The 27,745-nt window shown below is 40.5% G+C and overlaps 1 protein-coding gene across 13 annotated transcripts in view; it reads right to left on the bottom strand.

The window, feature by feature from the left end:
- Positions 1-27,745, bottom strand: part of SH3KBP1 (SH3 domain containing kinase binding protein 1) — a 355,843-nt gene that overhangs the window by 121,374 nt on the left and 206,724 nt on the right. Inside the window, exon 1 of one of the 13 annotated variants that reach the window (XM_031660482.1) lies at positions 21,826-23,800. The exons of 11 other annotated variants lie outside the window; for them this stretch is intronic. In XM_031660482.1, the coding sequence (XP_031516342.1) occupies positions 21,826-21,837 (12 nt within the window). In that variant the 5' untranslated portion in view covers positions 21,838-23,800. Of the gene's footprint in view, positions 1-21,825; positions 23,801-27,745 lie in introns of those variants that run through there. One more of the 13 variants, XM_009197303.4, reaches the window with a different exon arrangement.

Here is a 27,745-nt window from a genome sequence, read left to right as displayed (position 1 = left end):
GAGGCGGGAGAATGGCGTAAACCCGGGAGGCGGAGCTTGCAGTGAGCTGAGATCGGGCCACAGCACTCCAGCCCGGGCTACCGAGCAAGACTCCGTCTCAAAAAAAAAAAAAAAATGAATAGAATCCTAAATTTCAAAGGGCATGCCTCATGAACGCAATGTCTAGCTCCAGTACACAGATAGCTCAAGGATAACTGAATGTCAGCTACACTGCAGGGCTAAGTGGACAGAACAATCAGGAATCGCATCCATACATCTCTCCTCCACCTAGAAGGCAACAAAGAGGAATGTTAGGCTTGCAGTGGCTGGGGAAGAGGATACAGGATCTCCTCTTTGGCTTCCTCCACAGTATTCTTGCTCCCCTGAGTGCCTTAAGGAAGGTGGCTTATCCACAACAAACACCAGCCATGCACTTAGGGGCTGTGTTGACATGCTCAGGACACAGCCCATTCACCTCCCAAGGGATCTGGAAACAGACCCATTTTGCCATATGACTTTATAGAACAGACTCTCAGGTTCTTCTCCCTAACTTGGCCCATTATTTCCTCTTCCTTCTGTGAGGCAGCTGAAGACTTCCCAGTACACACACCCACATTAGTCAGATCTGCTTGGTCTGGGAAAGGATGTGCATATGGTTGGATGGATAGAGCTGTATCTGTATCGCTATGGATCTACTTCTACACATGGTAATTACCAGACTGCTGTCAACTTTTGTCTTTCTTGCCATATACCTATCTCCATTTAAAACTTGACTTTTAAAAATCAATAATTCAGAAAGTTCATTCCTTTGAACATTTAATAACGTAACTATCTCTCCCATTCGCTCGCTTGCCAAAAACACTAAATAAACGTTTCAGGATTTTTGTGTACAGTGGGAGTATCATATGTACTCCTAGCTCTACAAGATCCAGTGGTGCAGCATCAAGACAGATAACCACCATATGATTTCAGTTAGTGGAGCAACTAATTTTTTGTCTTTTCTCTGCCAAAATGAAGAAACTAATGCTTACAGGAAAGGCAATCGCTGGATTGGAGTCCAGGGGAATCAAGTTCCCAAATGACTAATGTATTTGTTTCTTTGTGACTGCAGAACGTGAGACCAAGATCCTGCTCAAATCAAGAGTATAAAATTCCTTCTCCTACTTTATTCCAATTCACATGCAAACTCCAAGCTTCCAATTATAGCACAATGCTAAGGAGAAGAAAATCTCTGAAAATCTCCTCTCCAAGAATACCACATACAACTCTCGTATCACAAAGGCAGCCAGGTTCAATGGGTAGTGGGAGGAGAGAGCGAGCTCCCTGCATTATAGCAGCTGATGAACCCCCCCTGTCCAGAGGTCTGACTTTCTGGCAGCTATTATAAGAAGAAGATGGTGGTCTGAGAAGCTATCCGTAGAGAGTACTCAAATATTCACCTTATTAGTCCTTTCTCATGCTGCTAGTAAAGTTATACCTGAGACTGGGTAATTAATAAAGGAAAGAGGTTTAATTGACTCACAGTTCAGCATGGCTGGGGAGGCCTCAGCAAACTTACAATCATGGCAGAAAGGGAAGCAAATATGTCCTTCACATGGTCACAGGAAGGACAAGAATGAGTGGAGTGGGGAAAAGCCCCTAATAAAACCATCAGATCTCGTGAGAACTCACTCACTATCATGAGAACATCATGGGGTGACCGCCCCCATAATCTAATCACCTCCCACGAGGTCCCTCCCCCAACACATGGGGATTATAATTCAGATTACAATTCAAGATGAGATTTGGGTGGGGACACAGAGCCAGACCATATCACTCACACAAAGCCAAAGACAAGAGATGACTTTTCAAACAGCTGGTAAGACACAAGATAAACATGACTCTTTGATGGCATTCCTATTACAACACTGGTATCTGAGAGTATTCCTTCCCTTTCTGTTCAGTACAGATTTATTCAGTGCCCATTTAGTGTGAGGCAGGAAAGTGGGAAAAAAGGCAGGAGGATGGTGAACATCAAAGCAAACACTGAAACTGCAGTTGTCGGGCTGGTTCTCCAGAATGGTGTGCTGAGGGGTACCCAACCATTCCACACAGTTATCCTGAATCCTGCTCATATATGGGATACAGAGAGCTACAGGACACGTGACAGAGGAAGGGTCAAAACAGTTATCTATATATGACCATATCTGTAACTTTTCAGTTTTTGCTTACCATAATTCAGAAAAATCCCTAAACTGCTATTAAAACTCACTGTAAACTTTTTTTATATTTATTTTTACATGCCCCCTTCATGAACACCTATGACAGATGGCATTATGAAAAGTCTTCTTGGCTCTCAGCGAGGAGTGGTAGGCGCAGAGCAGAAGCCCTGTGAGCCAGCTCAAGTCAGAGCCAGAAAAGAGCTAGCACAAAGGAGTGTCCTTACAATGGGGCGCCTTGTGTGTTTCCCCGGAAGCCTTTTCTGCTCCCTGAGAAATTTACATTAGAAACTGTCATCTTATCCACATTTGGTGGGCCCAGCTTAAACTATTTGATATCAATAGAAGATACGCCAGAGTGAAACACAACTCAAAATTCTAAAAATAAAGCGTATGGTCCAGTAAAAGAAAAAAAACTACACTTGTAGTTCCATTCCAGGGTCAGGGTTTACCTTTGTAACACCTCACATACTGTTATGCCAATTCCAACTTCTCCAAAGGGGTGTGCTTCCCAGTCTATTTTTAAACTTGGTTATAAGGAAAACTAAAATTTTAAAAGTAATTTTCTGATTATGAAATTGGGCTTCAGACTTAGAGCTATTCATATGATGTTTATTTCCTTGGTTGCCTCAAAAAGTTAGAGAATTCAAATATATTAAACCTCTTTGCCCAATCACAGTTAAAGACCTTGTCAGATTCATAACTGCTGTAGAAGCAGGCGTCAAGTATATCACACTTGCTGGGGGCAGTGGCTCACACCTGTAATCCCAACACTTTGGGAAGATGAGGTGAGAGAATCACTTGAGCCAGGGAGTTTGAGACCAGGGTGGGCAACATAGCAAGAACTCGTCTCTACGGTCAGTCAGTCAATCAATCAATCTATCAAGCATATCACAGGTAGCAGTTTAACTACCTTTGTTGCCCTTTTTCTTCAGAAATAGTGCCCATCTTGAGAGTAGGACCTAAATGCTCATTATTCTCTTATCCTTACAAAGTGAGAGGTCGATGAAGTGTTTGTTGAGTGCAGCAGGGAGTACTGGGATACCATTCACTCACCCTTTGCCCTAGCATTAGCACCTACCACAACAGGTAGAAAGAGAGGAGATGTCCTCCTTGACAAACCAGAGAGCCTCTATGCCTCTTAGATTAGAGCCCTCCTGTTTCAATCACTGCCATGTACCAGCTCTTTCCGACCTGGTTACTGGTGACAGCACATTTGTCTGGGATGTCTTCCTGGGCCTCGGTTGCCCTTGCCTTGCTTCCCCTTGTCCATCCCACCTCAACCCCCAACACACATCACCTGTCCTCCTATTAATTATTGGTTGCTATAAAGAAGAATCTAATCTCAGCTATGTTTCCGGTGAACACCTCTCTGCCTGACTTCCACATACTCCTCATACTAGCCTGTTGTCTCACATTCTCTCAGGTTCTATATCTATTATGATCAAAAGACTCTCACTTTGATGGGTGATTATCACCCAGGTATGTGTACACACACACACACACCCCATTCTCTTGTTCTGAAATCATTTTCCGAAGTGCACCCTCCCTCCCCGACACAATCTCCAAAACACCTACCCCCATAATCTGATAAATTTGGCAAAGACAGAATACTCCGTCTAATCAATTCATCATAGCATATTAAAGGCTATGAAAAGTCCTTCAGTTACTGTTTAACTTTATCCTTAACTTTATCTCAGTATATTCCAAACTTATCTGACTACAGAATTCCTACTTATTGTGGCACCCATGAACACATCACAAGAATGAGTAGTCTATGGAATAGGTGAGTGAACATCATCACCTCCTCTTCCTAAATTCTCTTGCCTATCCTGTCTCCTAGGCTCACGACTTGAAATTCACCTCTTATTGTGCCTTCTCACATCTAACCCATCACCAAGGCTGTGCTTTCAGATTTATCTCCTTATTCTTTGATGCCAGTCTAGAGCCTTGTTACCATCATGGGGACTATTTCAATAATTTTCTTTCTTTTTGTTTGTTTGTTTTTGTTTTTGAGACAGGGTCTTGCTCTGTCATTCGGGCTGGAGTGCAGCGGCACAATCACTGCTCACCGTAGTAGCCTTGGACTCTTGGGCTCAAGGGATCCTCCCACCTCAGCCTCCCAAGTAGCTGGGACCACAGGTGTGCACCACCATGCCTGGCTACTTTTACTTTTCAGTTGAGACAAAGTCACTATGTTGCCCAGGCTGGTCTCAAATTCCTGAGCTCCAGCGATCCTCCTGCCTTGGCCTCCCAAAGTGCCGGGATACAGGCATGAGCCACCGCACCAGCCTTTTCAATAATTTTCTAGACAAAGATCCTATCCCCAGATTCCATCTGCTTCATTTGATCTCCCATAAGACTCAATTTTTAATCATCTTCTCCCATCACCCCTTACACACCCCTACACCAATGCACTCAGAATATATACTGCTTCTTGGCCAGGCACAGTGGCTCACGCCTATAATCCCAGCACTTTGGGAGGCTGAGGCAGGCAGATCACAAGGTCAGGAGGTCGAGACCGCCTGACCAACATGGTGAAACCCCATCTCTACTAAAAATACAAAAAATAGCTGGGCATGGTGGTGTGTGCCTGTAATCTGAGCTACTTGGGAGGCTGAGGCAGGAGAATCACTTCAACCTGGGAGGCAGAGGTTGCAGTGAGCCGAGATCGTGCCACTGCACTCCAGCCTGGGCGACAGAGTGAGACTACATCTAAAATATATATATATATATATGTGTGTGTGTGTGTGTGTGTGTATAGTGCTTCTTAATAGCTGTTCATATACATTCCCAAAGTTCAGAAGAAACTCCAGGGTTTACTTCTAATTGCTGCTGCAACTTGCCATGTCTCCTAACAGCTATCTTTCTCTTCAGCTCTCAAGACTAATGGGAAACTTTCTCTGAATACAAAACACCTGGTCCTATCTTAGATTCTTCAATATTTGTTTGTCTTTCAGGATTTACTCTTTCAATCTGTCCAATAAAAACTTTAGTATCTATCATTCTACTGAACATATACAGATGAAGTCTGTTTTATATTTGTATATTAGACATACACACACACAGAGGACCCTCTGTGTATGTGTGTATACCAGTAGAATTTGAGCCAAATTCTATCATTTATCATGTAGTTTAACTTCTGCCAAAGTCTGATCATTTGCTTCATTTGCTTGGTTTCTGAACACCTCTAGAGACCATGTTCTAAAAAACTGGAAAGAACCATATGACAGTAACAGGAGGGGTGAGACTGTCTCTTCGTTGAAGCAAAACGACTTTCTGAAGATTTAGTATGGGCTTCTCATGATGGGGAAATGCAGTGTCGAAGATGGGATCAAAACCTACTTATGTGCTAAATGAAGTGGAGAAGGTATAGCCAGACAATATTAAAATCATGGAAGGCGGCCCTCTAAACGTCTGACAGTATATGAAAATACTGTTTATATTTTACCCTCACTGTTCCCGAGAGAGGAGCCTGCATGCTATTTTGTTGTAGGATCATCTTATTCACAGAGGATGAACGAGCCAGAGTAAATTTCCATTTCATATACCACATTGGCAAAACATAATTCACCATCATGCTTTAAAATGTTTAAAATGCTATTTTCTGTTGTTATGACAGATAAAAGGAAATCATAAACATTCTTCCTACTAGAGGATTAGTTTTTTATCTTTTGATTAACAATGCCTTCCTTTTAGATATATTTTGAAAGTTTAAGATGGTGGGTAAGGGAGAGAGAAAGATGATATGGCTGGAATAAGTATCATGGGGCCAGTTGGGGTTTTATTTGTCCAGTGCTTTATCATGAAACATGCTGTACATATGTGGACTAAATCTTAATTTTCCCAAAAAGTAGCTGTATGAATTCAACTAGCATACAAAGATCTTTTCAGATCCAAAATATTTTACGTATTCAATCATGACATAATCCAGGCCTTTACCTGGAGATGGCACCTCCTCCCCCAGTATATTTGAATCCCATCTCACCTTTAAGAGTCAACTAAGGTCCAATTGGCTAAAAGTAGCAGCTTTCAGGAATGTGTGGGACACACAGACTGACATGTATCCCATGCTTGCTCATGACATTTCTATGTGTAAGAGATACCTGAGGTCAAAGCCACATTTTCTTCAGTTTTTCTTTATACCTCTAAAATGAAGGTTGGATTCAATTACCTTCATTCATTCATTCCTCATTCATTCGTTCATTCATTCAGCATTCTTTTCTAGAACTACCATGAGCCTCAATCTAAGCCGGATGCTGTATCTACAAAGGAGAGATGGGCAGAGTCCTAGATCTTTAAAGGGTTCAAAATTTAGCAGCAGAAGCACTATTCATGATAGCAAAGTAATGGAATCAACCTAAGTGCTTATCAACAGTGGATTGGATAAAGAAAATGAGGTGCATATAGATCATGGAATACTATACAGCCATAAAAAAGAATGAAATCATGTCCTTTGCAGCAACATGGATGCAGCTGGAGGCCATGATCCTAAGCAAATTAACACAGAAACAGAAAACCAAATACTACATGTTCTTATTTATTAGAGGGAGCTAAACAGTGGGTGCAGATGGACATAAAAATGGAAACAATAGACACTTGGGACTCCAAAAGTGGGGAGGAAGAGAGGGGGGCAAGGATTGAAAAACTATCTATTGGGTACTATGTTCACTATTTGGGCGATGGGTTCAATAGAAGCCCAAACTCCAGCATTATGCAATATACCCATGTAACAAACCTGCACATGTACCCCCAACCCTAAAATTAAAAAGACAATATAGCAGTAGAGACAGAGTCATTAACAGAGCATCACAATACAAAGGGATAAGCACTATGATAAAGGCACCTATAGAACAAGAAAACAAAGAGCTATAAACAAACGTTCATGGGAAAATATGCCTCACAGCAACGATGCAGCTTGCATTAAATTCTAAAGGATGGGTAAAATTTTGCCAAGTAGAGACTGGTGGAAAGGGTATTCTAGATGAAGAAAAGCAGGAGGCAAGGCAGGTATGTGTGCAGGGAATGGGGACTTCCCAGCACAGGATCAGGGGTGGCAGGGGTTCGCAGTGGGAGTTGAAGGGAGGTGACTGGAGAGCTGCTTGGGCTCAAAAGGCCAGCAAGGTAAGTTAGGGCCAATGTTACAGTTTTTGCTTTGTCTTAAAGGCAACCAGTAGTCATGAAAAATAAATAGAGGCATGGCACAATCAAATTTGTGAATTTAAGACAATTGATCTGGTGGTATTGGGAGGAATGAAGAAGAAAAGCAAAGACATGCAAAAGCCAAGAAGACAATGGGGAGGTTGACACAATAATCCACCTAAGGCAGTGAAATTAAAGATGAAATTAAGGTTTGAGAGATACTTAGACTGCCTATCTAAAGGCAGTTCATAGTTTACAGTCACTACAGGGATAAATCAGTGATTGTGAATTGGTTTCACTATGATGGAAAAATTTCTAATTCTATTATGCCCTTAAGTCCACATAGATGCATGCCACATAGTTACTGGGTGTCAGTCAAGTGCAAACAACAATACTAAGTTCAGACTCCAATTTAGAGAGTCAGAGAGACAGATATGGTGGCTCAGGGAGGCATCGTGGAGAATTTACCCTAACGGGAAGCATTACAGTACAGGTGTCTCTCGGTGCTCTGATGCTAGCGTCGAAAAGTTTAGTGGAAAAATAATAGGCCTGTAATCATTTTGAACAGTCAGCTTCCTGTTAAAACACCAATCAATCTACCATTTGAAAATTAAAACATTGTAAAAACATAGACATGTGAGAAATTCCTGACACATATGAAAAAACATCTTTCTAATCTGACAAATTTAAACAGTTTAGTCAAATGTCTCCAAAAATGTCTTGAGCTGAAGACAATAATGGGAAATTTCTTTCCCCAGCAGAAATTTCCAGAGCTTTTCTGTCTTTCAGAGTAGAAAAGGGAAATAAAATAGTTTCAATCAGAAAAGAGGTAAATGCTTGCAATAGCGTTTTGTTGTTTTGTTTTCAACCAAAAAACTGCTACTTAAAAGGCTTATTATGCCTGTAATTCTAGCACTTTGGGAGGCCGAGGCAGTAGGATTGCTTAAGCTAAGGGGTTGGAGGTCAGCCTGGGCAACACAGTAAGACCTTGTCTCTACTAAAAAATTCCAAAAAATTTAGCTGGATGTGGTGGTGCACACCTGTAGTCCCAGCTACTTGGAAGGCTGAGGCAGGAAGATTGCTTGAGTCAGTAAGTTGAGGTTGCAGTGAGCCCCGATTGCGCCACTGCACTCCAGCCTGGGTGACAGAGCAAGATCTTGCTTTGGAAAAAAAAAAAAAGACTTAGGGAATACATTGGAATATTATTCAGCCTTAAAAAGGAAGGAAATTGTCCAGGCGTGGTGGCTCACGCCTGTAATCCCAGCACTTCGGGAGGCCGAGGCAGGTGGATCATGAGATTGAGACCATCCTGGCCAACATGGTGAAACCCCGTCTCTACTAAAAATACAAAAATTAGCTGGGCGTGGTAGCATGCGCCTGTAATCTCATCTACTGGGAGGCTGAGGCAGGAGAATCGCATGAAACCGGGAGGCGGAGGTTGCAGTGAGTTGAGATCGCGCCACTGCACTCCAGCCTGGCGACAGAGCCAGACTCCATCTAAAATAATAATAATAATAATAATAATAATAATGATAATGATGATGATGATGGAAATTCTGACACTTGCTGTAACATAGATGAATCTAAAAGACATTAAAGTAAAAATAAGCCACTTACAAAAAAGACAAATACTGCATGATTTCACTTATATAAGGTACCTAGAGTAGTCAAAATTAGAGGCAGAAAGTAGACTGGTGGTTGCCAGGGGCTAGGGGTGGGGGCAGGTAGCTCAATGGGTATAGAGTTTCAATTTTGCAAGATAAAAAAAGTTCTGGAGATGGATGGTGGTGATGGTTGCACAGCAGTGTGAATGTCCTTAATGCCACTGAACTGCACACTTAAAAACGGCTAAGTTGCTTATGTTATGTATATTTTACCACCTATTCTTCTTTTCCTGTAAGCCTCTCTCTGGCTACAAATGTCTATTAGAAAAGGGAAAAAACAAAAAACAAACAAACAAACAAAAAAGCAAAACTTGCTCATGAGGCTGTGATATCCTGATACTTAATATTCAACCACAAAATAATCAGGGGTGTAGTCAGTATCTAATGAGGTGAGTCAGAGAACAAACCCATCTTTTTCCAGAAGCTTTCCATCTCAGGGATGCCTGCTGTGTTCATTCACCTCCGTCTTACTTGAAACACTCTTTCTACGGCTCTGAAAGATAACCTACTGCTTCCATAAAGACTACCTCTAAATCTCGCTAACACTAAATAGCTCTGACTTTAATATCTTAGGACTCATTCTTTACTTTCATAATCTGCTCCACAGATTCCCAAAGAATAACATTTATTCCTTTTTTCCCCATTATCTGGGCTCCTCTATTTTACAGAAAAAAGGCAGAGAATATTACGTCAAGTTACTTAAGAAGGCTCAATAATATCTTTTTCTTTCTTTTTTCTTTTTTTTTCTTTTTTGAGATAGAGTCTTGCACTGTCACCCAGGCTGGAGTGCAGTGGCGCGATCTTGGCTCACTGCAACCCCTGCCTCCCGGGTTCAAGTGATTCCCCCGCCTCAGCCTCCTGAGTAGCTGGAATTACAGGCATCTGCCACCACGCCCAGCTAATTTTTGTATTTTTAGGAGAGATGGGGTTTCACCATGTTGGCCAGGCTGGTCTCGAACTCCTGACCTTGTGATCCATCCACCTCGGCCTCCTAAAGTGCTGGGATTACAGGCGTGAGCCACCATGCCCCGCCAATGATATCATTTTTATATTTTGTTTTTATTAGAAAGAATGAGTTCAAGCCACATACTTATTCAAAACAGGAGCTTCCTAAATACAGCCAGAGGTAAGGTACAATTTTTTTTTTTTTTTTTGTAAGAGACAGGGTCTTGCTCTGTCACTCAGGCTGGAGTGCAGTGGCATGATCTCAGTTCACTGCAACCTCCACCTCCTGGGTTCAGATGATTCTCCTGTCACAGCCTCCTGAGTAGCTGGGAATACAGGTGCCTGCCACCATGCCTGGCTAATTTTTGTATTTTTAGTAGAGACGGGGTTTCACCATGTTGGTCAGGCTAGTCTTGAACTCCTGACCTCAGGTGATCCGCCCGCCTCGGTCTCCCAAAGTGCTGGGATTACAGGCGTGAGCCACTGCGCCCGGCTGCATGCCCAGCTGATTTTTAATTTTTTTTTTTCTAGAGACGGGGTCTCACTATGTTGCCCAGGCTGGTCTCCAACTCCTGGGCTTAAGAGATCCTCCCACCTCGGCCTCCCAAAGTGCTGGGATTACAGGCATGAGCCGCTGCACCCAGCCAAGGTCCACATTTGATACATCTTCTAGATGTATAGCAAAACATTTAGAAAGATGATTCTAAGGTGCTTCAAGAATGGAGATCCCAAAAGAGATCAAATTAAGCTCAGGACACTCCAGTTACTACTTAGTAAGACATATTCAACAATGAGGGGTAAATCCATATTGTATGCCTTCCATGAAAATATCCTAGATGTCAACTATTGGAATTCTCTCTCACCTCCCCCATGTTCCTACTGAACTCACTTTGAATCTCTAAACCAGCATTCACTGTCCTCTGTCTTGTATTTATGGCTACTTTTCTATGTGTCTGTTGAATCAACTGGACTATAAACGCTGGAGGAGGAGGACTGGGTTCTGGTAATCTTTGTATCTGCCCATGTGCCTTGCACAGGATATGCTAAATATTCTTAATTTACTTCAGTCAACAGGAAACTCAACATCCATCACAAAATATTTAGATTTATAGAGAAAGGCCTGAGTGCAATGAATTAACTAGGCACTAGGGATCTAACAATGGAATGAATAAACCCGTGCCACTTTCAGCACCTAGTGGTAAGATTGAATTAGTATTAAGAAGACTTACAGTTATGTAATCTTGTGGAAGCTACTTAACCTCTCTATGCCTCAGTTTTCACTTACGAAATGGGCATAACAATATACATCTCATAGGTTTTCTAGGTAGGTAAAGTGCTTAGCTATTATTACTGTTACTGAATTTTACTGAATTAAAAACTCTATCATCATAATGCTTCTTTATGAATTCTAGTTACAGAGAATGACGGTTTCAATTACAACTTTTTGAAACAGCAGGTTAACTGCTCTATTCCTCTGCTTGGGGACTTATGAGCAAGAAGCAACTTTTACAAGAGAATTACACATCATAGACATGCTGGGAGGAAAGTGGTAACTGAAACATGGAAAGAGAAGGAAAGCAACAGCCATCACCATAGAAGTCATTGCCCAGGAGGAAAAAGCTAATGGAACAAAGAACTTTCAGGTCAAGAAGGCATCAGGTAAGACGGTGCCTACAGTGAGTGGCTGGAAGACCATCCCACGAGTCCCTCAAGTGCGGGTCCATGCCAACCGCTTCTGGCTGCATCCAAACTTATCTACTGTTAATGATGGAAAAACAACAAGGCATGTATCTGGGGAAAATGGGCTGTTGTCAGAGAACAGAAAGCCTTTTATTGAAACTTTTGATACTCAGGAGCAAACACACCACCATAGAAAATTACCCCAAGCCATCTTTTACAAAGCTTGGCATCCATTCAATAAGGGATGAAGAAATCCTAAATTGCCAGGCCAGATACTCCTCCCGACGCAGTTAAGAAACGGGCCAGATGAGACCATCAACTCATGTAGTACAGATTTCTAAAGCCACTAGTGGAAATAGCTGCCAGATACTTAGACATGAAAAGCTGAATTCATAGTCCTTTACCTGGAATTGGCCAGGCCTCCTGCCAAAGGCTTCTCTTAAAGGCTTCTTTCAAGATAAGTAAGGAAGGGAGAACTGGAATCCTGTTCAGATCCTATAGGGAGTACATTAATTCAACAAGTCTTTGCAGAATGCCTACTTCTATGCAGTCCACAAGCCCAAACTGCTTTCCCACGGTATTTTTATGTTTATGTTGTAAAGAAAATGTTGCGTTCTCAGCTATAACATGGTAGATTTAAACATAATGTTGATGGGAATTCACGCAACCACCAAATTCCAGTTCTCCCAGATCTGGTCCTCTATGTATCTAGAGCCTTAAAACCGAGCATTACACACAGCCTTTCAAAGGGATGTTTACAAAAAGTTTGTAATGACATGGGAAATTTTATATAATGCTAAGTGGAAAAGATACAAAGTTATGTGTGTGGAAAAAATTATGTGTGTGATATGATCTCAACCAGTTAAAAATGTATGGTAAAAGGACTGAAAGTAAATATTTTAAAAAGTTAACAGGGATTGCCCCAGCGTGATTAAGTTATCAGTGCTTTTTAGCTCTTTACTTTTTTTTTTTTTTTACTTTTAGTGTTTCTACAAAATAGTTACTACTTTTATAATCAGAAAAAATAAAGTTTTTTTTTTCTGTTTGTTTGTTTTTGAGATGGAGTTTCACTCTGTTGCCCAGGCTGGAGTGCAGTGGTGCAATCTCGGCTCACTGCAATCTCCGCCTCCCGAGTTCAAACGATTCTCATGCCTCAGCCTCCTGAGTAGCTGGGATTACAGGCGTGTGCCACCATGCCCAGCTAATTTTTGTATTTTTAGTAGAGGCAGGGTTTCACCATGTTGACCAGTCTGGTCTTGAACTCCTGACCTCAGGTGATCGACCTGCCTCGGCCTCCCAAAGTGCTGGGATTACAGACGTGAGCAACTGCGCCCGGCCAGAAAAAATAAAGTTCTAAGAAAATAGCATACACTGAGGTAGTGAAAAATGATGTTCTACCCCTCCACATTATTGATGTCTTTCCATAAGGTCTGATTTGGTTTGCAACATCTCCCAACTAGAAATCACATGCAGCTTTCATTCGTGTGTCATTATATTTTCTTTTCCAAGTTATTAGTAAGGACGTTAAGAACATCAGATGTAAAATGAGTCATGACAGTAATTCGAAAGACACCACCCATATAGAATATTCCCTGCCATTTATCATCACCCTTTACTTATAGTTTTTTACAGTTAATATCTTTGTGACTAAGTAGACGATGTAAAGTAATTTCCAATTCATGCTGATCCACATAAAGTATTGAGACATTGTATCAAATGTTTTCAAACTCAAAAACATATTTCCTGGTCTTCTAATTAAACCCATGAATTCCTTATTCATACATCTGTAAGGGACTGAAAAAAAGAGTTAACTTCACTTTGTAACGTTTTTCATATATGCTCAAGGATAATGCTTATAGATTCCTCATTTCCCAGTATTTGAAGAAGTATTGATTTAAAGGTTGTCATCTATTTGCATAGGATCCATAGCTTAATTGTTCAGTTTTCTAGCAGTTCTCTAGTTCTTCGTAAGTAAAAATTCTTTTGAAACACAAATCAAAGTAATTACAGTTTCTCAAGTGGGAGAAAAAACAAGTGTGATGAAAACCAGGCTCCCCAAATTTTGAGGTTCCATTTTTTTTTTGTTACTCTTAGAACTATTTACTTTAAGTATATCATAATTTTAAAATTACACAGATTTCACAGATACTTTCATTTCTCAGCTATTTGACAAGCATCTCCACTTAACATGAACATACTTTGATTTTGCTGACTTCAAAAACCATGACTGACTTTTTTTAAAAAATGGGATTCAAGTTTGGGGTGGGGACAGATTCAGTAAATGCAGTTAAGATGAAACTTTTTGTAGAGTAAATTCCGGTCTGGTGAAGCAAAAGGTCAATATAGTCTGTACTTGGCAGTCATTCATATTCATTCATTCGTTCATTCATTTTAACTTCAGTTTAATAGCAAGTCTTGGGAGGAACAGGAGTCTTAGGGTTGTAAGTTCTCTTTTAAGATGCCTGAGTTTTAGGCAAATTAAATCCTTATTATCTGAATAAATGGTAAGTCTTTCATCATTCATTTTGCATGTTCTCATCTTCCTGTACTAAAATATTTCCCCATTATTTTCTGCTTTCTCTGTAATACACACAAATGCACCAAGCCACAAAAAATGCAAAAGAAAATCCTCATTTGAAAAACAAAACAAAACATGAAATCACCTATTTTAATCATGTGCTTCTTAAATGGTGCTTTTTGTGGTTATGTTATTTTTTAAGAGGGATATTTTGGTTTTTTTTAAGAAGAGTAGGGAAGACAATGTGCACAGTAAAATATCCCAATTGATACATTTTTCTGGTCTTGAGAAATTCCTTGTCCTTTTCTATTACAATGCAGAATGTTCATTTCAATGTTCTCCACTTATAAGTTCCGGAGAGCAGCAATTCTTCTTTGTGCCTTCCACAAAGACCTGCTATAGGCTCTGCACAGAGAAAACACAATACAGATTCATGGAACATGGTGACAAAGGAAGACAAAGATCAGGAACGGTACTGTTGGAATTGACAACACATTCCCTACTCCTGAGATATTACATTTTATCTAGTTCAAACATAAAGGTTTCGGTTGGTTATCTACCCAAATTTATAGGGACTTTCAGTAAAAGATTTCCAAATACTCACCCCCATAGGACAATGAATAGTTTATCGACCCTTATTACTGGCTACTTCTCCATTATTTCCAACCTGATCACCATGCTTCAAGTTAAATGGGGCTCCCTGCTGGGCACAGTGGCTCACGCCTGTAGTCCTAGCATTCTGGGAAGCCAAGGCAAGAGGATCACTTGACGCCAGGAGTTCAAGACCAGCCTGAAAAATGTGGCAAAAACTCACCTCTGCAAAAAATTTAAAAATTAGCTGGGCATGGTGGTGCACACCTGTAGTCCCAGCTACATAGGAGGCTGAGGCAGGAGGATTGCTTAAGCCTGGGAGGTCGAGGAGGCTGCAATGAGCCATGATCATGTCACTGCACTCTAACCTGGGCAACAGAGCAAGACCCTCTCTCAATCAATCAATCAATCAATGGGGCTCCTCTCTCTCAGTCACCAGAGAGACCAGAGAACAGTCAACTGTCAAATCCTACATAATATATTTCCTCATGGACTCCGTTTACTCGTCTCTCTCTACTGCAATGACCACCGTTTCTCTACCACTCCTGATTTCTAATTTCTTAACCATCGTCACTGCCTTATGTCATCACCCCCTAGGATACTACCCCTACTTCTTTCTAGCCACTCAATTTCATGCCAAGATGATCAACTCCCAATCTTCAACTGATACAGAAAAGTCAGGGTTGGGCTACGCACAAACACACTGCTGCTCTACGGCCCCACAGAACAAATTTTATTACTTGGAAACTTAGTGATCACTCCCTGACCCAGCTGTATCTCTTTCAGCGTCTCATTAATTTTCTCAAGACCCCTTTTCATCTCTTATCCAGACCACTTTTCTCCTCTCCTGCCAAATGACCTATGACTAAAGATCATAGAAACCTAGAGTTGCTTGAAATCTTGGGCACTGCATACAAAAATCATACCAAAATGTCAGAGATCCTATAACCCTTCACTGGAAAGTACAGCAAGGTTGTCCATGAATTACATTCTGCTCACCTCTATTGCAAATTGATATTGTGACAGGAATTGCTCAGGCAGATTATTTCCATGTGTGGGCATAGAGTTACCAGCTTCATAATGTTTTAGCCTCTTCTGAATTGAAAAAAACAACAGTATTGTACGTCTACTTTCTCTGCTTCTAACAATGCCTGAATGTAAAGGGAGTAACAGGGTTTGAGGCAAAATAAATACATGATTAGACACTTAAAATATACAAGGCATCTTGTTCTTCCAATGTAGTAACTAGACAATGCTAAGCACTACATCAAGAGGACAGTTTTGGACCACTCTAGGATCTAAAAATATTGACACTTTTTACATAATTACTCCTCTTGTTATCGACTTTGTGAATAGTCTAGAAAAGGTACCCAAGAAGTTCCAGAAAAGCTGCTTCTAATAGAGAGAGAAAATGAGAACCCAACTAAGAATTCAAAATAAAAAGAACAGATTGAGCAGATGTTACCAAAACAAATGGAGCAAAATATATTAAAGTCACTGGTGGGTGAAAAATCTTAGCAAGTAAAAGAAGAAAAAGAAAATGAGGCAGTAAATCCATCTTTATCATTTCTACTTTCCTCATTTTAAATGACAAAACAGAAATACAACTTCTGAGTGATACAGACCTCAACTTTCTGCCTTCACTTTACCAAACCATGCCTATTTGATTCCTAAGAGTTCAAGGATAACTTTAATTGAGGTGACACTTCTAAGTCACAGGGCATTCGTAAAATGGCTTGAGGATGGCCTTTTGATAAAGAAGTGTCTTTTAGAGGCAATTCCAGCACACTTTTATTTTGTGAATTGCTCATTTTATAGGTCGGGTTTAGAGAGAGAAAAAAATATCTATTAGAGGTGTAATATCTATTAGAGGTTTATTATGATGTTTCAATTTGTTTCTAGAGCATTTATGGCTATACATTTATTTGGGATCTAGCCTCCAACATTAAGAGCCTGAGCTGGGAATAAGGCTGTCATCCTGTAGCTTTTAAATGGCCTCCAATGCCACAGAGAAGTACAAAACAGGCTGCTGACTGACTGATCTCTGTGATCTAAATTCTTTAAATGTAAGAAAAGACACACCACCATGCAGTCAAAGTAAGCTGGATAGCTTCTTTTAAAGTTGCCAGTTTTTATATAGCATTAAACTCATTCCATCCCACCGAAACCCAGTTGGCTAGAATATCATTTTACAACTAGTGAGAATATCAGAGAGAAAAAGACAGCTATGTACAAAGACACGATATTTTTAATGGCCACTCAAATTTTTAAAACCTTGGATTTCAGGAACCAAATGCATCTGCATACTTCAGGATATAAATATTATGAAAACAATTATTAATACAAGTAAAGAACAAAAGAGGGTCACAATTAAATACTTAGACTTTAGTACACTCCACTAAAGGCTACCAATTGAATTATTACATAAACGATTCAGCAAATAATTTGTAAAAAATGGACTTTCATTTTCTACCCCTAAGGAATTCCAGAGTACAAGGTGAAGAGGAAAAAAAAAAAATCAATCACAAAGCTAGCTTTATCCACCACATAAGATGAATCACATACCATTGCTTAGAATTATTAATAACAGTTGCACAAAAGATAAATTCATCTTTTTTCAAGATAACTGTTTTAAATCTACTCTCCAGTAAACCTTTGACTATAGATTCAGGTAAGTGGATTGGGCAACATGAAAAGCAGCAGTCTTGGTCACCATTAAACCTCTGAAACCAAGTAACTACCTGGGCACTCCACTCATTTTTTTCTTTGGGGCTGTGTGAACAGTGGGGCTGTGTTCTTCCTTTAAGCAATTTGTAGTCTCTTCAGATTACATGACTGATCAGCTAGTTAATGGTGATTCTAAGACTGTTTCCCAACTCATCATTTCAAGATGAGAATAATAATAATTTCCTTCCCCCTCAGTGACAGGCAACACGAACACCAACTCTAATTGCAGTGAGATACCACTTCACATCCATTAGGATGGCTACAAGAAAAAAAAAAAAAACAGAAAATAACAAGTGTTGGTGAGGACATGGAGAAATTGGAACTCTCATGCATTGCTGGTGGGAATGTAAAACAATGCAGCCACTGTAGAAAACAGTACAGCAGTTCCCCCAAAAAATATAAATCAGAGTTCCCATATGATTCAGCAATTCTACTTCTGGAGATATATCTAAAATAATTGAAAGCAAGAACTTAAACAAATATTGGTATGGCAATGAAGATTGTAGCATTATTCACAATAGCCAAAAGATAGAAAAAACCCAAATGTCCATCAACAGATGAATGGATAAACAAAATGAATTATATCCATAGAATGAAATAACACTCAGCCTTAAAAAGAAAAGAAATTCTGATATGTGCCACAACATGGATGAACTTTGAAGACATCATGCTAAGTGAAATAAGTCAGTCATAAAAGGACAAATATCCCAGGATTCCACATATGTGAAGTACCTAGTCAAATTCATAGAGACAGAAAGAAGAAAGGTGGCTGCCAGAAGTCAGGGATAGGAGGCATGGGAGGTTATTGTTTAAAGGGTACAGAGTTTCATTTTGGCAAGATGAGAAAGTTCTGGAGATGGATAGTGATGATGGTTACACAAATATATGAATGTACTTAATATCACTGAACTACACACTTAAAAATGGTTAAGGTGGCTAGGCACAGTGGCTCATGCCTGTAATCCCAGCACTTTGGAAGGCTGAGGTGAGAGAAACCTTCGAGGCTAGGAGTTCAAAATCAGTCTGGGGGCAACATGGTAAGACCCTGTCTCTACAAAAGGAATAAAAAGGCCAGGCACAGTGGCTCACGCCTGTAATCCCAGCACTTTGGGAGGCCAAGGCAGGCGGATTACGAGGTCAGGAGATCAAAACCATCCCGGCTAACACGGTGAAATCCCGTCTCTACTAAAAATACAAAAAATTAGCCGGGCATGGTGGTGGGCGCCTGTAGTCCCAGCTACTCGGGAGGCTGAGGCAGGAGAATGGCGTGAACCCGGGGGGCGGAGCTTGCAGCAAGCCAAGAACACGCCACTATACTCCAGCCTGGGCGACAGAGAGAGACTCCATCTCAAAGAAAAAAGGAATAAAAAAGTCAGTTAGGCATGGTGGCTCATGTCTGTACTCCCAGCTACTCGGGAGGCTGAGGCAGGAGGATCACTGGAGCCCAGGAGGTCAAGACTGCAGTGAGCTGTGATCACACCACTGCACTCCAGACTGGGTGACAGAGTGAGACTCTGTCTCAAAAAACAAAACAAAGCATAAAATGGTAAAGGTAGTAAAATTTAGGATGTTATATATATTTTACAACAATAAAAAACCAATTCCACATATCTACAAGAGTGCATATAACTTTTACCATGATTTCCACCAGGAAGTAAAGTTAAGTGTATAGGATTCAGAAAGTCTTACTTTTGTTCTGTTGGGATTTCTTTCTTTCTTTCTTTCTTTCTTTTACCATATACTTGAATTATTTTCATTAAAAACAAAACTAGCCAGAATTAAGTTGACCTTTAACCTAGAAATTCCTCTCTTAAAAATTCAGCCTAAGGAAATAATCAGGGAAGAAACAACGATGGATATACAAGAACGTTGTCTTTAATGTTAAAAATGGGGGAGCAACTTAAATAGTTATCCTTGGGAGATTGCTTCAACAAATGGTGCTGCATCTCTACAAGGGACAGAGACCCTAGGGAAATCATGAGGCTATCTGACAGCAAAAGGGGTCCCACAGTATATTAAGTTTTTAAAAACAGGCAACATTTGATATGACTTCATTATTGAATGAAGAGTGATGTGTGTACTGCATGCATATTCAGGCTCAAAAAAAGGTCTGGAAGAGGCCGGGTGTGGTGGCTCATACCTGTAATCTGAGCACTTTGGGAGGCCAAGGCGGATGGATCATCTGAGGTCAGGAGTTCGAGACCAGCCTGGCCAACATGGTGAAACTCTGTCTCTACTAAAAATACAAAAATTAGCCGGGCATGGTGGCGGGCACCTGTAGTCCCAGCTACTCAGGAGGCTGAGGCAGCAGAATCGCTTGAACCTGGGAGGTGGAAGTTGCAGTGAGCCGAGATTACACCACTGCACTCCAGCCTGGGCGACAGGGTGAGACTCTTTCAAAAAAAAAAGTCTGGAAGGATACATAAAAAATGTTAACTATGGTTGCTCCTGAATGATAGGATTGTGGGTAATTTTTTTTTTTTTTTGACACAGGGTCTCACTCTGTCATCCAGGCTGGAGTGCAGTGACACAATCTCAGATCACTGCAGCTTCAACCTCCCAGGGTCAGGTGATTCCCCCACCTCAGCCTCCCGAGTAGCTGGGACTACAGGTGTGCATGCCACCACACCCAGCTAATTCTTGTATTTTTCATAGAGACAGGGTTTTGCCATGTTGCCAAGGCTAGTCTCAAACTCCTGACCTCAAGTGATCCAACTGCCTCAGCCTCCCAAAGTGCTGGGATTACAAGCATGAGCCACTGCACCTGGCTGAGGGTGATTTCTATTTTATTTCTTTGTAGTCTTCAACTTTGAAGAATTATTATTATTATTACTATTATCATTACAAAGAGCTCTTGTAATGAGAAAAGTAACAGAGCTATTTCCATTTTGAGAAACAAACAAGCACAGGGTTTAGGGAGCACTCACCAGTGCAACAAGTAGCTCAGACATCATGTGGCCAAGGCAAAACTTGTCAGGCCCCCCAGGGGTTACCATTCCTCTTCCATCTCCAGGCCCTAGCTGCTGAGAGTTTTCCATGTTTTTCACACCTTATAATCAATCATGCTTTCACTCATTTCCCCAAGGAAGATTCACCATCTTAATTTTGCATATAAATATCTCATTCAGATTTCTACTCATCAGAACTCAGAACAAAGACATCCAGCATAAGATCAGCAAACATAAGCTATCTTTCCCTAGGAAAATCCTCTCGAGTCATTTCCTACGAATATATTTTTATTCTAGCCAACCCCTAAACAGCACTCTCCTCATATATCTGCCTCTGTCCTCCTTTCTAGGCAAGCAACAGATGCCATTTAAAAACCTTTCAAGAAGTTCCCCTACTCTTAAAATGATAAGTTAAAACAATGTGTTTCCTTTTCGCCACGCTTTTTTTTTTTTTTTTTTTTTGTAATTTTGAAAATAGTATAAGTTAAAGCCAATAGAAAAAGACATAAAGGGACATATTTTATAGACCTCATCAATTCCCCCCTTAAAAATTTTTTTCAATGAGAGACAGGGATATGCAAGACATATGACACACATTAAGCCTTACTTATCCTGTGGTTTATTTAGGGAATTTTGTGTTTGGAAAATGACAGACTTCTGCTTTTAGGTAGACAAATATGAACAACTCACAGAGAAAAAAAAGACCACTTATTTCTAGCAAACTTTTAGAAAATCAAAATAATTTAGTGTCTTAATTTTTCTCTATACATGAGTACATACCTATAAATGCCCAGCACTACAAACTAGCCAAATATCTTTACCTCTATCATAAAAAAGCAGTTCAACAGCACCCAGAAGTCAGTACTCACAGCTGCTCCACTCACAAAGAAAACTCCAAATGTCGGTGCCCCTCAAGAGTGAAACGCCCCACAGCTGGCTTGCTCTGCATGGACATACCCTTCTCTCCTAAGCTAACCTGAAAAGCAAGCTGGATTTGTTTACTGCACAAACATCTGTAATTGCTAAACATCTCTGTGATATGGTGTAACAGTTACTGCTTGTGCAAACTGCCCATCTAAATTTCTCTCTGCAATATGAGCACATGAAAACCCAAGACACAGAGAGATTGGAAACATCTGTAAAAATTAATGGCCAAATTGACCAAAGCAGGAGGGATTAAAACAGCTAAATAGCTCCAGAGTAACATTCAGCTTTAGCAAATAATCCGTATACTCGATAGGTTCCTCCTCAGCTTATCCATAGCTCCCCTCTGTGGGATCCTAGCTGGCACACACATTGTTTCAACCCACTAATGCAAACCCATTACCCAGTCTTGCTACAAAATGTTATATACAGATAAGATACAGGTTAAGTGGATTTATTACAACTCTAAAAGCAAAAAAGAAAATAAAATAAAATTAAAAAAGGAATACCTCTTCTCCCATGATGCAGCCAGCCTCCTCTCTTCAGTTTGAAAAGGTCCCAGAACTCCCCTGGAATCCTCCCACTTCCTTCCAACAGCACTGAGCCTCAGGACCCAGCCTAACCCTGAGTCATACTTGGGACCAAACGAGGAATGGGGAGAACAAAGCTCGCATTTGTTTATGGTTCAGGAAGCCAGGGCCGATTCATGGCTTGGGTGGCTTCGCGAGAAGTCCTCCTCCCTCGCCTATGTTGCTGCTACAATCTGGGCTCCCTTCTGGGGCCCCCAGGTGTGACCATTTGGACAAGGAACACACTGAGGGAGTGTTTATTTGGCAAGACCTAGTGATCACTTCTGTTTAAAAATGCCAGAGAAGAAATAAAAAGCCCACTATCTTTCAACAGATCATATGGCTAGAGAGTGAGGGATATCTAGAATATAGTCTGTATATGACATACCAATCATGAACATGCCTGTATTTTAAGCAAATATAATTAGTTGCATTACACAAAGATTACACACACACACACACACACACACACACACACACACGCACACACACAAACTGAAGAAGGAAAAACAGCCGTGGCTTTATGGAAATACTTCCCCTAGGAAAAATACAGCAAGATTGCTGCCATGTCATCAGGAGTATCCTAACAGGCTGGAATGAAATATTTAAATCACAATCTTGTTCTTTCCCCCAAAAGAGATACCATTTTAATCGCCACTTCAATGAATCTAGAGCGCAGTGGTTAAATGTTCAAAACTCTGGAGCCAGAGTGTTTGAGATCAAAATTCCAGTTGAGCTACTTCCTGGCTTTGTGATCCTGAACAACTTATTCAACCTTTGTTCATCTCAGTTTCCTTATCTATAAAATGGGGATAATGGCACCAACCTATAGGGCTGTCTGGAAGATTAAATAATATCTGTAAAGTACTTACAAAAGTGCTTGGCACACAGTAAATATCATATTAGCCACAATTACAAGTTCAGGATAATTTCACAAATCAGGATGCCAAGTAAATAGTATCCTTATCTTACCACATTTCTCATATACTTAGACTTTGATGACCTGTTTCAGTTAATTATGGTCAATATTTAAATTTTTAATTAAACTAATTTAAAAACTATTTGCTTAATATTTATTAACTGCCTACACTGTATCCAACTCTGTAAGGGGCTTTACATAAGATGCTGTCCCAGTCCTCAAGAAATTTACAGTCTCCTTGGGTAAATAAGACATAAATCTGTTTACTTATCACATATACACACAAATATAGGTGATGTCACTAGGTGGTAAATGACAAATACAATTGCTACAGAATTAGCATTTGGAATTCAGAGAACAGATAAAAAATTACCTTATCAAAACCCAACTAGGATGGAGGCGAATAAACAAATCTCCTGTGAAGGATTCCAAATCATTTCTTTAGATACTCCTCCCTCAAGGAGGTAGAGTGAAACTCCCCACTCTTTAAGTGGGAGGGGCACAGAGTACCCTTTTTCCAAAGAGTCAAGTATGGAAAGAGGGAAAAAAACAGAACTTTCTAGTGGAGAAACCTGACTAACACCTACGTCAGCCAAGGTGACTAAGGTTAACATCTATATCGATAAGTATGGAATTAATATGACGTAATGAGAGCACTTCACCTCTGTGTCCTTCCTCCCAAAAACCCACAACTCCAATCTACTCATGAGAAAAACTTCGGACAAATGCTTATTTAAGGACATTCTACAAAACTGAAAATTGCCAAGGTCATCAAAAATAAAGAAAGTCTGGGAAATTGCTGAAGCCTAACAAGATGAGAAATCTGAATGTGGTATTTTAGATGGGATCCTGGAACAGAAAAAGGACACTGGATAAAAACTAAGGACATCTGAATAAAGCACGGACGTTAGTCAATAATGATAATATGGGCCAGCTATGGTGGCTCACGCCTGTAATCCTAGCACTTTGGGAGGCCAAGGTGGGTGGATTACTTGAGGTGAGGAGTTCAAGACCAGTCTGGTCAACATGGTGAAAACCCGTCTCTACTAAAAATACAAAAATTATCCAGGCGTGGTGGCGGGTGCCTGTAATCCCAGCTACTCAGGAGGCTGAGGCAGGAGAATTGCTTGAATCGGGGGCGGGGAGCGGAGGTTGCAGTGAGCCGAGATTGTGCCACTGCACTCCAGCCTGGGCGACAGAGCAAGACTCTGTCTCAAAAAAAAAAAAAAAAAAAGATAATATGAAATGTACCATGTTAATGCAAGATGTTAACAAAAGAGGAAGCTGGGTGTAAGGTATGTGGGAACTCTATTATCTTCACAACTTTTCCATAAATCTAAAACTACTCTAAAATTAAAAGTTGATTAAAAAACTAATTAGAAAGGTAAACCTGCTGAATGTAAAGGTATATATAAATAAACAATCACAATAAATATCTGTGACTTATAGTCATACATGTTTATGCCCATGTGTATATCATGTAAATCTATTTAACAAGGCCCTCTCAACTTAAAATTTAAAAATTGTCTCTATCTTCTTAGCCTATCTATTAATGAAGATAGTAGAATGCTGACTTCTGGCTTTTTCATTCCCAAAATACACAAAAGAATTTTCTTTGAAAGGAAACTTGGCTCTTCTGTCAGTGTTGCTGCCAACCCAGGCAACGGCGATCCAGCTTAAAGAGTGTGCATGAGGTGGGCCCATCTGCCCCTTTCCAAGAGCTACTAGAAGTTCCTGGTGCCTGGCCAATTAGTCATCAACCACGGAGCCCTGGGGCTGGCAAGTCTCCCAGCTACTTCCTCTCCCATCTCCAGTCCACATTCCTCGGCACCTCCCCAGTTATCTCTCTAAAGTATAAATCTGATCACGCTGCTGCCCAACTGAACTCCTTCACCAACTTGCCCGCCCAACCAGAAGAAGGGCAGCTTGTGAGTGGGCTGGCAGAGCCCTGCAGGAAGAGGCACTGCCTCCCCTTCAGCTGCCCACTTCCTCCACTACCACCACCACGGCCCCTGCACCCCAGCCTAACCCACCTCTTCCTTCAATATACTCATGCTCTCTCCTTGTTCACACACACACTGCTAGTACCACGAATTCCCAACATCTTTTAACACCTTGCTCAAATACCACTTTCCTTAAAAAGAGACTCAGGATACCCCATCCCTTCCTTCTTGACCTGAAGGAAAGTTAGTAGTTTCTTCCTTTCTATTCTCATTGATGCTTTGGACATGCCTCTGCTAGTCTTTCCCCTTACATTATAATGACTTTTATACATACCCCCTTCTCTCCAATGTAGGGACAATCCAAAGCATTAAATGAGAAGCCTGTATATGACAGCTGATCCAAGGTGTGACTTAGGGCAGGAGGTGTTAACTCCATTCAGATGAACCACACCAGACCTACTCCACCCCAAATAAATAACCTGTCAGGTAAAAAAAACTGTACTTACTATGCAAATAAAACATCTAGACATGCCATTTAGCCAATCCCTTTCCAAATGGATTGCCACCCCTTTGTTCATTTACATAGAAATCCCAGAGCTACCACTGCTAATCCATAAAAGGCATTCAATAAAGCTTCACACTGCTGATTCATAAAAGGCATTCAATAAAGCTTCAGTGAATGAATGAATGAGTGAATTAATGAACAAATGGAAGAGTGAATCTTAGCTAGACCACAAGCAGATCCCAACCAGAATTGGATTAGCACAAAACACTATCTTCATTCATCCAGTCCACAAATATTTACTGAGGGCCAACTATCATTTAACAACTATTTTCATAAACAGTAAATGGTGACTAACACAGACAAGGTCCCAAATTATGGCACTTACTTTCTAGCAGCTGACATTTAAGACTTGGTGATGTGAAACAAACAGCCAACACAGATATGGCAAAATTCCATTGTACTTCTTGGAGTTTGAAATTTGCCATAATAAAAAATTAAAGAGGCCAGGCACAGTGGCTCATGCCTGTAATCCCAGCACTTTGGAAGGCTGAGGCAGGTGGATCACCAGAGGTCAGGAGTTCAAGACCAGCCTGGCCAACATGGTGAAACCCCGTCTCTACTAAAAATACAAAAATTAGCCGGGCATGGTGGCCCACACCCATAATCCCAGCTACTCAGGAGGCTGAGGCAAGAGAATTGCTTGAACCTAGGAGGCAGAGGTTGCCACTGCACTCCAGCCTGGATGACAGAGCAAGACCCTGCCTCGAAATTAAAATAAAATAAAATAAAAAATAAATAAACAATAAAGAAATAACCCTGGAAAATGTACTGTCATTTATAGGTACTCTTTCGACTTTAATAACAATAAGGACAACAATAATAACTAACGTTAATCAAGTGATTACTATGTGCCAGGCACTTCTCTAACCATTACATGTTACTTAATCCTCACAACAAGCCTCTGGGGTAGATTCTCTTGTTACTCTAATTTTACAGATGAGGAATCAAAAGCACTGAGTGGTTAAGTAACTTGTCCCAGGAAGAGGCAGAGTTGAGATTTGAACCTGGGCTATCTGTCCTCCATGTTTAATAACCACTATACTTTTTTTTTTTCTCTTTTTTTTTAAGGAGTCTCGCTCTGTCGCCCAGGCTGGAGTGCAGTGGCACAATCTCGGCTCATTGCAACCTCTTCCTCCTGGGTTCAAGCGATTCTCCTGCCTCAGCCTCCTGAGTAGCTGGGGCTACAGGCACATGCCACCACGCCTAGCTAATTTTTTTGTATTTTTAGTAGAGACGGGGTTTCACCGTGTTAGCCAGGATGGTCTCCATCTTCTGAACTCATGATCCACCCGCCTCAGCCTTCCAAAGTGCTGACATTACAGGCTTGAGCCACTGCACCCGGCCAACCACTATACTTTTAAAAACGCAATTTGAAAACCTTCTGGGAACATGATTCTTGGTGACAATCGGGCCGCAACTAAATATTTCTTAGACAATACGCTAGGCTGAGTGTTTTAGAAAGTTCACGTCAAACATATACAAAACAGAAAGCAGCACCCAACATGACAAAGAATAATCCTGTAATACTGGTTCACTGTTTCTGTTTCCCTTTCCTGACCAACTCCCCTCCTCCTTCCTTACTTTTTCCAGATCAGGAAACAAAACAGAGATACTCTGAGGAGAAAGAAGCCAAAGTCTGAAAATGTATCTCAGGTAGTCTTCTTTATTTTTTTTTTTATTTAATTTTTGTGGGTATATAATAGGTGTATTTATGGGGTACATGAGATGTTTTGATGCAGGCACGCACTGTGAAATAAGCACATCATGGAGAATGTCTGAAAATCCCAAACACTTCATTCAACCCAGGTAACCAGTGGGCATCTTAACACCATCTGCTCATTAAAAACCACAGGTTTTCCAACAACTCAAGAGACACCATCTTATTTTTCAACCAAAATGAGGGACAGCCAATACTCTAGGTCTCAGATAATCACAACAAGGTTTTGACCCTGGTGTTTAATCAGTCAAAGAGTATATCTCATTAGCTCCTGGAGGTCTGTAGAGCTTATTTCTAGTCTTCAAAGGATTAGAACATAGATCTCTCATTTTTAAGGAACAAAGATCATCACTTTATTGACATGTTTTAACTTTATATGATTATACAGCTTAATACATTTTTACTAGAATGGATAAAAAGACTACCTGGGTGGGGGCTGGGTGGAAGGTGGGGATGGTTAATGGATACATAAAAAAATAGAAAGAATGAATAAGACCCACTATTTGGTAGCACAACAGGATTACTATAGTCAATAATAACTTAATTGTACATTTTAAAATAACTTAGAGTATAATTTTATTGTTTATAACTCAAAGGATAAATGCTTGAGGGATGGATACCCCATTCTCCATGATGTGCTTATTTCACAGTGCATGCCTGTATCAAAACGTCTCATGTACCCCATACATACACCTATTATGTACCCAGAAAAATTA

The sequence above is a fragment of the Papio anubis genome, chromosome X (genome assembly GCF_008728515.1).
Source record: "Papio anubis isolate 15944 chromosome X, Panubis1.0, whole genome shotgun sequence".
NCBI classification, from domain to species: domain Eukaryota; kingdom Metazoa; phylum Chordata; class Mammalia; order Primates; family Cercopithecidae; genus Papio; species Papio anubis.
Note: the sequence above shows the minus strand (reverse complement) of the source record. Positions and strands in the feature narration are given on the sequence as shown.